Source organism: Canis lupus, chromosome 24, assembly GCF_048164855.1.
Source record: "Canis lupus baileyi chromosome 24, mCanLup2.hap1, whole genome shotgun sequence".
In the NCBI taxonomy this organism is placed as follows: domain Eukaryota; kingdom Metazoa; phylum Chordata; class Mammalia; order Carnivora; family Canidae; genus Canis; species Canis lupus.
In genome coordinates, this window is record NC_132861.1 from 15,796,272 (window position 1) to 15,809,684 (window position 13,413).

The 13,413-nt window shown below is 33.8% G+C and overlaps 1 protein-coding gene across 3 annotated transcripts in view; it reads right to left on the minus strand.

Annotated features, from left to right (window-relative positions):
- Positions 1-13,413, minus strand: part of NUP58 (nucleoporin 58) — a 52,760-nt gene that overhangs the window by 26,283 nt on the left and 13,064 nt on the right. For all 3 annotated transcript variants that reach the window (XM_072795756.1, XM_072795755.1, XM_072795753.1), the window contains 6 exons: positions 8,737-8,761; positions 7,827-7,892; positions 7,333-7,507; positions 3,060-3,139; positions 740-858; positions 234-316 (listed from right to left, as the gene is read on the minus strand). In XM_072795756.1, coding sequence (XP_072651857.1) covers positions 234-316; positions 740-858; positions 3,060-3,139; positions 7,333-7,507; positions 7,827-7,892; positions 8,737-8,761 — 548 coding nt within the window. The remainder of the gene's footprint in view (positions 1-233; positions 317-739; positions 859-3,059; positions 3,140-7,332; positions 7,508-7,826; positions 7,893-8,736; positions 8,762-13,413) is intronic.

The window sequence follows — 13,413 nt, forward strand, 5'->3', positions numbered from 1 at the left end:
AACTGAAAAAAGTTAAAAGAGCCGAATGCATATAACACCTGGATCTTTAAAAAAAAAAAAAAAAAAAAAATCTGTGATTGTGCCTGAGCATGATTGCAGATTATTTTACTTTTAGTCTTTTTCACTTATATGTAATTTCAGCTGTTCCATAATAAGCATGAATGCTGTGCCCCACAAATAAATACTTCACTTGGGTCTAGATATACAGATATGTGAACTGGTAATGAACTTACCTTTACATTTTCATGAATAGACTGAAGTTGTGCAGCTAAAGCTACAAATGTTTGATAAATTTTCTGCATAGCCATTGACAAATCTATAAAAGAAAATTATATTATCACACAAATATATATATGTAACAATCAGTATTATTTTTCTATTACTTGAGTCAAATTTTTGGTATAGTTTAAAGTATAAGAGGAAAAAAACTAAATAAATATTTGCATGAATAAGAGAAGACAGAACAGTGAGCAGACGGAGAGCAGTGTGCCTGCATCAGTTATCAGGGAAAGGGAGGGAGAAGGCCCTGAGACTTCTGTAACAGTTCATAATAAAGCATTTTCTATTTACAGAGAATAAAGATCTATTCAAGGCCTTAAGGAAATTTTCTTATGGCAGCTTAAGACAACTAATAGTTATGTATAATATCTATTATTAATAACACCTTAACCTCTCTCACCAAAAAATAATGCTATCCAAAAAAAGAAAAAAAAAAAAATCACCACAGAAAGCACGTTACCTTGAGGGGTTATATGTGAGTTATTTGCTTGAGTGGCAAGATGGTTTTCTAGTTCTTCAATCTGCTGTCTGTACTGCTGAAGCTGTACCTCAAACTGCTGAACCAAGATTCTGAAGTAGCTATACGAAAACATTTACAAAGTCAGATCAAAGTTTTAAAACTAGTATTTTCCTTACATTCCAAATACCAAAACGAAAACTTGTAAATTATCAAGGTATCAAAAAAAACGCACATCCTTATCTCAATTGCGAAAAATATCTATGAAGAGATAATCTACAAAGTAACTTGATACTCTTCAAGATATCAGGGTCATGAAAGACAAAGACCAAATAACTATTAGAAACTGGGAGAGAAAAAAAAAAAAAAAAAAGAAACTGGGAGAGAAAAAAAAAAAAGAAACTGGGAGAGATAAAGGAGAAATAACAACTAAATGCAAAGTGAATAGGATTCTGGAATGGAAGAAGTACAGTAGTGAAAAAGATTGGATCCTGGAAAAGAAAAAGCACGTTAATGAAAAAAATCAATAAAATTCAAATAAGTTCTGTAACTTGGTTAATAATATCACACCTATGTTAATTTCCTATCTTTGATAATTATACTGTGGTTACACAGTTTGTTAACATTAAGGGAAGGGATATAAGGAAATTCTTTGTACTACAATTTTTCAAATTTCCTGTAAGTCTAAAATAAGTTCAAAATAAAAAGTATTTTTAAAAAGTGCAATTGTCAACCAGATTTTACAAGCAATTACTTACGGTTCTTATATTCTGAAAACACTATAGTGTCTATAGAAAGAGGATGCAATACTATTACACTATTCTGATAAATGTAACCAGAGAATGCCAGAAAGAAAAGAAACCTTGAATAGCATGCAAAGTATGCTGAATGTTATCCTATAAGAAATGGAGAACTATGAAAGCTTCTTGTAGTGGAAAATCAAACAATTCATCCCATTTCAAAACTAGCTCTGATGATAGCATGGAGAACAAGACAGAGGGATAAAATACTAGAGGAAGTCCAGTGAGGAAGCACAGACTGTGCTAATCTGAAAAAGATAAGAGTATCACTGTCCTTGTCAATTTCCTGATTTTGATCAACTGTGGTTATGTAACAGATTATTATATTTAAGAAATACACACTGAAGCACTTTAGCATAAAAGGCATCATGTCTGCAAATAACTCAAACTGTTTAGGGAGAAAATATGTATATACATATAGAGAGCAGAGAACAAAATAAGTATTGTAAAAATATTATTAACATGTAAGGAAACTGGATAAAAGATATACGGGAATTCTTTGTTTTATACTTTTTTTAAAAAAAATGTTTTATTTATTTATTCACGAGAGACAGAGAGAAAGGCAGAGACATAGGCAGAGGGAGAAGCAGGGTCGGTCCCTGCAGGGAGCCTGCTGTGGGACTCCATCCTAGGACCCCAGGGTCACGACCTGAGCCAAAGGTAGACACTTAACCACTGAGCCACCCAGGTACCCCTTCTTTGTTTTATTCTCGAAACTTCTCTATAAAACTGAAATTATAGCATAATAAAAAAGTTATAAGAAAAAAGAACGTGAGGGACCAGGAGTCAGACCCGTATCACTCACAAGCTCAGAGTTTCACCTCTTCATGCCTCAGGCTCCTCATCTGTAAGACTGGAATAGTAACAGCTGTAGAGGTTTTGTGGAAAATGAGATAAAGCACATAAAGTGCTAAGCACATCGCTTGGCATATGGTAAGCATCTGATAAATATGAGCTATTATCAGCTCTAGCAACACAAAAAGGGTATAAAGAAAAGAGACAAGACAGAGATCACATGGCAACCGTACAAATACACAATCTAAGTGACAAGAATGCAGGTGGATTTTTTAAAATTTCAACTTACCTACATTTTCTGATTACTCTTTCTGAAAATTTATTATCTATGTGACTAAAACTATGCAATAAGTGTTAAACTATTTCTAGAACGCCCTATTTAAGAAAGAGACCATTATAAAAAAAATTTTCAATTAAAAAATCCTTATTGATAAAAACATAAGTTTCTACTACGTGCAGAATCTCATACAGTGGAATAGGCCCTGTACATAACAGGTAAATAAGGTACAACTGCATAATAGTGATTAAAAGCCCAAATTTTAGCTGTCACTTACCCTCCAATAAAATGAAGGTAATGAACTGTCTTCTTATGGTTATTATGAGAATTAAATGGAGGAATCCAGGTCAAGTGCTACTCAACCCAGGCTTGCTACAGAGTAAACTAAAAATTCTTAGCCAGTGTACTGTACTGTTTTGCTTTATTAAAGTGAGAAAATCCAGTAACTTACTCAGCAGGAGCTGTGTTTTCATGTTGGAGTCCAGGTGGTGTTTTCTGGGTTCTTAAAGCGATTTCAGCATTCTTTAACTCCTAATAGATCAGAGGTTTAAAAAAAAGAAGGAAAAAAAAAAAAAGACGGGTTAAATATTAGTTTAAAAATACCAATTTTCTCTGGACTGAAACTTCAATGCCACTCTTATGCTATTAGAAGAACATGCTATATTTAACCTGCTTTACAAGTTGCTAAAATCTCTCTCCAAGAAGACAAAGCAAACCTTTAACAAACTTTATGATAAATTTATAATGAGCTGATCTATTGTAAGAACAATGGACTTCTGTGAAATTTATGAATTCATCTATAGCAAAAGATGCTATCATTTAAAAATCTTTAATACACAAATATAGAAAATGCTATTTTAAAAAAGCAATGCAGCAGCAGTTAACATTCTGTAACTCACTAGGTATCAAGCACTATACTTAAGGCATTATGTGTACTGTATCAAGGTTCATCTTCAATAGCAAACTTATAAGGTACATGTCTCCCTTTTAACCAATGAAGAGGGCATCTTACAAGGACATGAGGTAACTTGTCCAGACTCATGTAGCTGGAAGACCTGAGATTACACAGAATTTTAAAACTTACAAACTTAACCATTCTTATATTGCCTTCTACCATTCCTCAATGCCAACCCTATCTTTTAGACAGTGGTTTTTCAAGACCAATACTCTGGTTTTACTACCTTACATCCCACGTTCCTATTACCTCAGTGATTTTCAACCTCTGTTTAAGTTCTTTTATTTAGAGGGGGGAAAAAAAGTACCTTACTTTATATTTCCTGCAGCAACCTCTTACCTTCATTTTACTGCCAAACTAAGTCTCTAACAGTCTCTGTTTTTCCGCTTCCTTTTCATTCAGCATCTCAGTCTTCCAGCCTACCTGACTTCAGGACAAATGCCCCAAAAAGATCTGAACTATTAACTCTGAACTCTGCCTACCTCTTGCCAGGCCCACACTCATAAACAGTGTTCCTATGATACCAAACTGCTTATAGATCCTCAAACATGCCTATTTCACGGCTCCATGCCTCTGCTTGGTATTCTTTCTACCAGCCTGGTGAACACTCATTATGTTCAAGATTCAGCACAAAGGTATCCTACTATGGATGGATGATAAAAGTGCCCACTTGGCCCTTTGTGCCTCTATCATCATACCTTGTACCCGGGAACATGTTACCCAACCAATATAACTCTCTCTACGGTATATTTTAAGTCTTTTGATCCAAACACTTCTGTTCAAATGCTCTGTGTATAACAGATCCTTAAAAATGTTCACTGACTACAAGGACTCAGCAATATAACCTCAACAAACTACTGGCACCTGCCCTACCCAAAAAAAGAAGAAGTTTAAATGCCCTTCTTATTTAAACTCGAGTCATGTAACCAAAAAACGATTTAAAAGACTTTGCTTCCATAAAGTTCTGGTTTTTGCAGTCACAACACTGCTCCTCAGAATTGCCTGTATTTCCCAAAAAGAAGTTGTTTTTTAAAAAATTTTATTTATTTATTCATGAGAGACACAGAGAGAGGCAGAGACACAGGCAGAGAAAGAAGCAGACTCCCTATGGGTAGTCTAATATTGGACTCAATCCCAGGACCCCGGGGGGTCACTACCTGAGCCAAGGTAGATGATGCTCAACCACTGAGCCACCCAGGTGGCCCTAAAAGGTTTTCAAGATGAAAAGAAGACTGATAACTACTTCACTAAAGGAGTCAGAACTGATGATTCCCTAAACTGTGGGTAGAGCACTAATTCCTGGAATTAGAAATAAGAATAATCTTAGATCAAATTTCTTTGATATCACCTATAACATTTTCTAAACTGAGATGACTTTTTCTTTTCTTTTTTTTTTTTTTTTAAGATTTTATTTATTTATTCATGAGAGACACAGAGAGAGAGAGAGAGGCAGAGACACAGGCAAAGGGATAAGCAGGCTCCTCGCAGGGAGCCCAATGTGGAACTTGATCCCCAGACCTGGGATCACGCCCTGAGCCAAAGACAGACACTCAACCACTGAGCCACCCAGGTGTCCCTTGATGACTTCTTTCTTAAGGAAACTTTCTTTGACTCATCCTCTTCTTCATTTGCCATCTTTATACTACACTCAATCTTTTATTATTTCATTTGTACCCTAGTCTTTTAGTGTCTTTGGAGTTGGGTTTGTGTATCAAGTCTGATACACAAAAGTTATTCCACAAATATTTATAAATAGAATCATCCACCGCTAGTTATAGTGGACCACATTATAGCATACATTACTCTTTTTCTTGAATTTGCCTCCTCTATTAGTGTGCTAATGACCCTTCCCATATAATTTATATAATTCTGTGTAATGTTTAATCAGTCTTGGCATTCTTCACTGTCTAAAATCATAACATTTCCTTCCTCCGAAAAAGATGATACATACATATCTGATGATGCATACAGAAGAAATAAGTGGAAAAGAAACATGGGAGAATATCTTAATCATATTTAACTAAAGAGTTCGTAGGCAACCAGGAAATCTGAGAGTAGACAATAAAGACTTTTAATTCCGTTGAAACATCAGAGTTTAGAATAGCTCCTTCAGTGAACATGTTTTTATTAAAAATATCACAAAGTGTTCTCTAATAGTTGACTTTTCATAAGCACAGGTAAATGTCTAATTTATTTATTTATTTTTTTTTTTTTTTTTAAATGTCTAATTTAAAATCAAGTAAGTCCTGGGGATGAAATGTATAGCATGGTGACTATGGTTAATAATACTGTATTGTGTATTTGCAAGTTGCTAAAACAGTAGATCTTTAAAGTTCTCATCTCAGGGGGAACCAAATAAGTATGGTGGTGGATGTTAACCAGATTAGTTGTGGTCATTTTCCAATATATACAAATATTGTATCATAACACTGCACATCTGAAACTAACATAGTTTTATATGTCATTCATATTTCAATAAAAAAGGACATATAAGCACCTTTAAAATTTTTATTTAAATTATTATCACTTCATTTATGAAGAGCATAGCACTCTCATAAGCCCATGTTTTAAAAAGGCATATATCATAGAAGTGCCTAGGTGGCACAGTTCGTTAAGTGCCCAACTCTTGGTTTTGGCTCAGGTCAAGACCTCAGAGTCAAGACAAAGAGCCCTGCATTGGGCTCCCTGCTGAGTGTGGAGTCTGCTGGAGATTCTCTCTCTGTCTCCCTCTGCCTCTGCCTCTTCTCTCCCACTGGTGCTATCTCTCTCTCTCTCTAAAATAAACAAATATATCTTTAATAAGGTATATCACAGGGACTCCTGGGTGGCTCAGTGGTTAAGTGTCTGCCTTCAGCTCAGGGTGTGATCCTGGAGTCCTGGGATCAAGTCCCACATCCGGCTCCCTGCATGGAACCTGCTTCTCCTTCTGCCTATGTCACTGCCTCTCTCTCTGTGACTCTCATGAATAAATAAGTAAAACCTTTAAACAAGAAAAAGGTATATCACATAGTTCATTAACAGATGAAGGGAAACTTAAGGAAAGATTTCTAACCTGCCATGATCAGATCAAGTATATTTTATAATTGTGAAACACAAAACAAAAATAAATCTTCTACCATCATTCTTTCCCAACAATGTAGATTAAAACTATATATTATACATATATTATACCATAATGGAAACAAAAAAAAACAGACATAAGTGACAAAAAACATGAGCCTCATTAACATTTTTAACTAAGATCTAATACCAGCAAGTCATCAGAACTTAATATTTATAAAGCACAAAACAGTTTTTATTTAATTGCTGAGAGATTTTAAAAACCTCTTTTTCTGCCTAGCTTGTGTAATATAGCAATTTAGCCAACAAGCACTTTTAGGAAGCAAACCAGTTAAGAGCATCAACTCTAGAGCTGGATTACCAGGGTCTGAATCCAAGCTCTTCCATTTACTAACAAAGTTCTCTGCCCATTTTCTTATTTATATAACAAAGAAAAGAGTGCCTACTTCATAGAGCTGTTTTCAGGACAGCTATTAGTCTATTAACTGGACTAATAAATATAAATTGTTTAAAATACTGCCTCATAAATAGTAAGCACTCAATACAAACCAGTAACTATTACTATTACAGCAACTTAAAACTACACAAGCTATACAGTTTTCTTACAGCATTATCTGTATTGTCTTATAATTGACAAAAGACTGATTTCCACTTGAATAAAACAAAACAAAATGAAACTCTATGATAAAATTATTCTAAGTTAGTTTACCTGAGCAGTTTCTATTTTCAACTTGTCAATATTGAGGGTGTTTCTCTGTAATCCACTGGCAGCCAGTGACAGAAGCTGCTTCAGAGCTTTAATATCTTCTTGTACTTTAAGCATGGCTTTTGAAGACATTCTACTAATTTCTTCTTGTACCTGTTTTTGCTCCTTCACAAATTTCCTAAAAAGATACATAAAATTGAACTTTAAGAAAAAAATACACCATTGGTTTCCCACAGGAAAAAAGTACATTTATGATAGGTTGGTCAGAGTCCTAGTGTTTCAGAAGGAAATATTAAAAATCCATCTACGGTTCACATGCTTTTTTCAGAATGACAGTAACAAAATTTTAATTCCTGTTATTCTGTTTTCTCTTGAGTTTATAGGAATATTGAAATTTTTATCCAACTTAAAATATTTAAGAGGAAGAAGCGATTTTCCCCCTAAAATATATTCTACTATTCTTCAATATGACTTATCTAATTATATTTCACACTTACTGGAGATTTTCAACATCCTGGCAGATGACAGGAGGTAGATTTTCATCCTTCAGTGCTTTACTATCCCTAAGAAAAAAGCCACAGATGTATTAAAGGCATTAACAGTATAAAAAGCTGACAGCTGAGTTTCACTAGAGCATATGTTGAAAAGAAAATAAAGCAAATATTCCCTCTCAAAAATTCTATGACTGACATATTTAGTTAAAAAAATCAAAGCATTCATTAAAGAAGGTCTATAAAATTTCTTGTAACAAGATGCTCACTATATTTTACTTTATTTTAATAAATTCAATTTGTTCAACAAAATGAAACCTAGGAATAGCTTAACAGAATCATAAATATTTAATGAGATAGGAATAAGTGAAACTTGACATGTTGTAATGTAATTATGAAATAAATTTCAGTCACAGATTTGCTACTTGGCAAACCTCAGTCTCTTCCAGCTTCCTCATTCATATAATAGAGTTAAACAAGTTGTTTTGGAGGTATGAACTGGATCATTTATTTATATATGTTGTATTTAATGTAATATAAATTAGGTGAGAAAATATAAGTAGTAGTAAAAATAGTGATCTTTACACATATGATGTATATGGAGGCTTTTTCTCCATCAGAAAATAAATGGTACTAGTATAGTTATTTATAAAAGGTATATATATGTAAAATTAGGTAGAAAACATTCTAGAAAGAACTGGTTATAAATTTTCCTAATGATTAAAAACTACAGATTTAACCTTCCAAAATCTTTCCAGAGCTTATGTTTATTTTAGTTTAGACAAAAACTGATTCAAATATTTTTTCTTCTAAATGACTATAAAGTTTCATTTACTTACAACCATACCATTTGCCTATAATTTAATATATAAAATTCTTCAATGAAAATGTTTTAAAAGTTAAATTGTAAACTTACTCTGGTCTTGTTCCTGTTTTATCACCTAGAAAATTTAAGAAGTTTCATGTAAAAACAGGTCATTTAACAATGTACTCCCAATTCAAGTTTTAATTTAATACAAACTAAGGTATAAATATAAAAACTGCTAAGTATTTCTTAGACTGCCTCTTACATATATGTGAGGTCATGATGTCATGGAGATATGTTTGTGTACATATAGATAATTACATAGCTGATTTGTATCTATTTCTTTCAAGGGCAAGAATCTTCCTCTTTCAACTCTGATGAAAAATATTCTTGTGTAGCGCAGTTTAACTGTTCAGAGTGAGGTTCTCTATCAGTTTAGAACACTAAAAGATGTCAGATTACTGGATGTCTCTAAATATTTAACAAAAGCAATTTTTTTAAAGTTGAAGTTTTTAATGTGTGTAGATATATCAACTTTCTAACATCTGTTTAATAGTTCATTAATAGTATATATCTAAAAGTAGAAAAGTAAAAATGCTCCATCAGCAAAATGCAGTGATTCACTTTCTGCTTTTCAAAAATGTATTTCATGTTACAAAATAAAACCTGCTTAATTAAGAAAATACAGGAACACACAAAATTTCATCCCACCAGAAAATTTCAATGATCCTCTTACAACCTATTTCTGCACTTATACACACATTTTTTTTAAGATTTTATTTATTTATTCATGAGAGACACAGAAAGAGAGGCAGAGACATAGGCAGAGGGAGAAGCAGACTCCCTGTGGGGGGCCCAATGCAGGACTCAATCCCAGGACCCCAGGATCACAACCTGAGCCAAAGGCACACACTCAACCACTGAGCTACCTAGGTGCCCCTATGCACACATTTTTAAAAGCAATCAGGATGACTGTAAGTTATGTTAACATATTTTCTCAGCATGCTGCATTAAGTCTTTTCCATGTCACTTAACATGATTTTAAGTGATCACAGGATACTGATAACATAGCTGTATCAGAACCTTTATGCACAACCTTCTTCTTAACATATGAGCATTCACTATATAAACAATAGTGCTAGAGTCAATGTCTTTAAATCTCCAAATACTTGTCATGACTTTATTTATATTCCAAAAAAGAGGAATTTATAGGTCAAAGATTATATCAGGGAAAGCCTTTGATATATTATCAAACTGATCCTTTAAAACAATTGTTCCAATTTATCTTCCCATCTACTATAAGTGTACCTTTTCCATCACACCCTCAACAATGAACATATTTTTTTAAAACAATTCCTGCCAGTATATAAATGAAAAATGCCACTTCATTATAACCTAAATTCACACTTCTGACAGCACTAAGCAAAACATTTCAAATGTTAGACAAGTCTATTTCTCCTTTAGTGAATGGCCAATCAGGGTATTTGTATATCTTTGAGATATGTTTCTTACTGACTTCTAAGAGCTATTTCAACATTAAGCATATGAATTGTCATATATATATATGAGATATATATCATATACATATCTCATATATATATGTATATTACGTGTCTATTTCTAGAATCAGACACTAATTTTAAGATACATCTCAATTTCAGATGTTAAAATGTAAAAAATTGAGCACCTAGAAATCAAGTATTTTACTTCTGATTTGCCATTTACCGTTTGCCTTTGTCCATCAGCTTTGTTTTGTTTGCCTCTTTAGTCCAACTACAATTTATTTTTCCGTATTTTGTATTTCACTGATTCTAAGATCTTTCTCACTCATAGTTAAACATTTCTGAAATTGGACCCATGTTCTATAGATGGGTGTCTTCGACTGGATAAGACACAGTTATATAAAGTAGGGATTTCATTTTTTTTTCCAAATAGTTCAACTTTTTTACTGATTAATGTACTATTTTGCTCTTTCTTTGATATTCTGTTTCATTGTATTTACAGAAGTTTATATACAGATAGACCTGAGTATATAAAATTTAGGCTTATTTTTAGCTTACCATGGGCCCTGACTAGTCTGTCTCGCTCTGTGTCTATAATACCTGGACTGCTATAAAAGCTCCGTAACAGCACTCCGTATCTGTTCTTGCTTTCCTGCACATTATCTTCCACATGGCTACCACAATGCTCTTCTTCAAATATGTATCTCATATCAAAACTCTAGTGGGTCTCAACTGTCCTCAGTGTAATTCCAAAACTGCTTAATGTGGCACACATGGCCCTACGGCCCTTTGCCGACCTCTGGAATCTGATCTTTCTGTTGTAGCTTGCTGGTCTTCCAGCAGTTCTTCAAAAGAGCAAAGATCATCCTCATTTCTAGGTCTTGCTCCATGCTGCCACTCACAGATCATTGTTTCCTACTACTCTTTATCTGATCAAACCCAATATTGCAGGTCAAGACTAACTGATATAGCTGCTAGAGAAACCAAGAAATCCTTGAGATTAAAAAAGAATCCCTTGATACACAGAGGAGGTTAAAGGGAACTGGACATAATACATCAGTTTCAAGTCACATGCACTTATTCTTCATATTCCTTTTGTTCAACTCTAAGGCACAACAGAAGAGGAAGACAATTGGGGAGGAGGCAGGGGGAAAAGAAGAGAAATTAACTCTTTCCATTTCTCTTACTCTTTTGCCTCAATTGGTTCTTTTAACATGAAGGTTAAAAGCGATTACAATAAAGAAACAGTTTCATAATTAAAATAAAAGTAGTTGGACAGTACCCAGACTGCTCCAGCAGAGTAACAAATAAGCTGCTAAAACACCTAAGATTATTCTTCTAATTTTGGAGTTGCTACAAAGAAAACTAAGTAAAACAAGAGAGAAACCCCTATGTTTAAAAATCAATTTCCAAAGAAAAATAATCCCAAATTTTCAAAATTTAAAAGGATTTTAGGATTGCTAACTTTTAAAACAGTACTTCACCCTAGAATAGTATCTCTATATAATAAAATCCACATCCAAATAAAAAAATTCTTACATAGACATATAAACACAGCATTTTTACACCTTCATCTATTACCTCATTCTAAGTTCTCCATAAGAGTTTAATACAATATGCATGAATATACCCTAGTGAAACAGGCTTTCATCAGAGGCAGAAGAGATATTGCAAAACAAAACAAAAAATCAAGCAGAGACTCAACAAAACTAAAAAACTTTTCAAAATGAACCTGGATTGATAATTTTTATTTTATTTATTTTATTTTTATTATTATTTTTTTAAGATTTATTTACTTATGATAGACATAGAGAGAGAGAGAGAGGCAGAGACACAGGAGGAGGGAGAAGCAGGCCCATGCTGGGAGCCTGATGTGGGACTCGATCTCGGGACTCCAGGATCGCGCCCTGGGCCAAAGGCAGATGCTAAACCACTGAGCCACCCAGGGATCCCCTGGATTGGTAATTTTTAAAAAGAATATTCAGCATGGCAAGAGCGCAACAAGAAGGGTATTTTCATACTGGTTGGTGGGAAATAAATTGGTAAAACATTTCTGGAAAGTAATTTGACAATATATGCCAAGAATCTCCAAGACCGTCCTTCTCTTTAAGCCAATGATTCAGTTTCTAGGTATTAAAAAAAAAAAAAAAACTCACCAAAAATATGAATGGAAATTTATAAGAAAAGCAAACACCTAGAGAGTATTTACTATGTGCCTGGCTCTGAGGTTTTATAAATAGTAATCCTCAGACCAACACTGAAGTAGGTACTGTTATTTTCTTGCACTTTACAGATAAAGAAACTAAACCAGAGGGATAAATAACAAGGTCACAGAGCTTGTAAATAGGATTTGAAGACTGGCAATTTCAGCTCAAGTCTACACCCTTAAACTACAATACCATGTTGCCTCTCCCTATAAAGATGCTCAATATGTTGATACTTGCTAGAATTAAAAATGAAAATGAACACTAATAATAGAATGATGGTAGACTGAAATATCTATCCATTCACAGAGCTGACATTAAGCAGCAGTAAGGGATCCCTGGGTGGCGCAGCAGTTTGGCGCCTGCCTTTGGCCCAGGGCACGATCCTGGAGACCCAGGATCGAATCCCACATCAGGCTCCCGGTGCATGGAGCCTGCTTCTCCCTCTGCCTATGTCTCTGCCTCTCTCTCTCTCTCTCTCTCTCTGTGACTATCATAAATAAATAAAAAATTAAAAAAAAAAAAAGTTTAAGCAGCAGTAAAATATTTCTAAAGAATTACGGAATTGACAAATACTTAGGAAATAATGCTGTAACACATGAGAAAGAACAGGTTAAAAAGCAATACAGTTGACCTTTGAACAATGTAGGTATTAGGGGTCCCAATTCCCCAGGGAGCTGAAAATCCACACATAATTTTTGACCCCCCCCAAATCTTAATAGTTGCTTACTGTTGACCAGAAATTTTACTGATAATATAAACAATTAACACACATTTTGTATGTTATATGTACTATATACTGTATTCTTACAATAAAATAAGATAGAGAAAAGAAAATATTAAGAAAATCATAAGGAAAACACATTTATAGTACTCCACTGTTATTTATTGGAAAAAATCCACATGCAACTGGATCTGCACAGTTCAAAGTGTGTATTCAAGGGTCAACTTGTATACCGTATATTTGTGCATCTCAACTTAAGAATATATATTAATACACATATTAAGACAGCTACATAAGAGATGCACGTACAAAACTCAATTTTCTACAAAAATAAAATCTTAAACACACAAAATCTGTG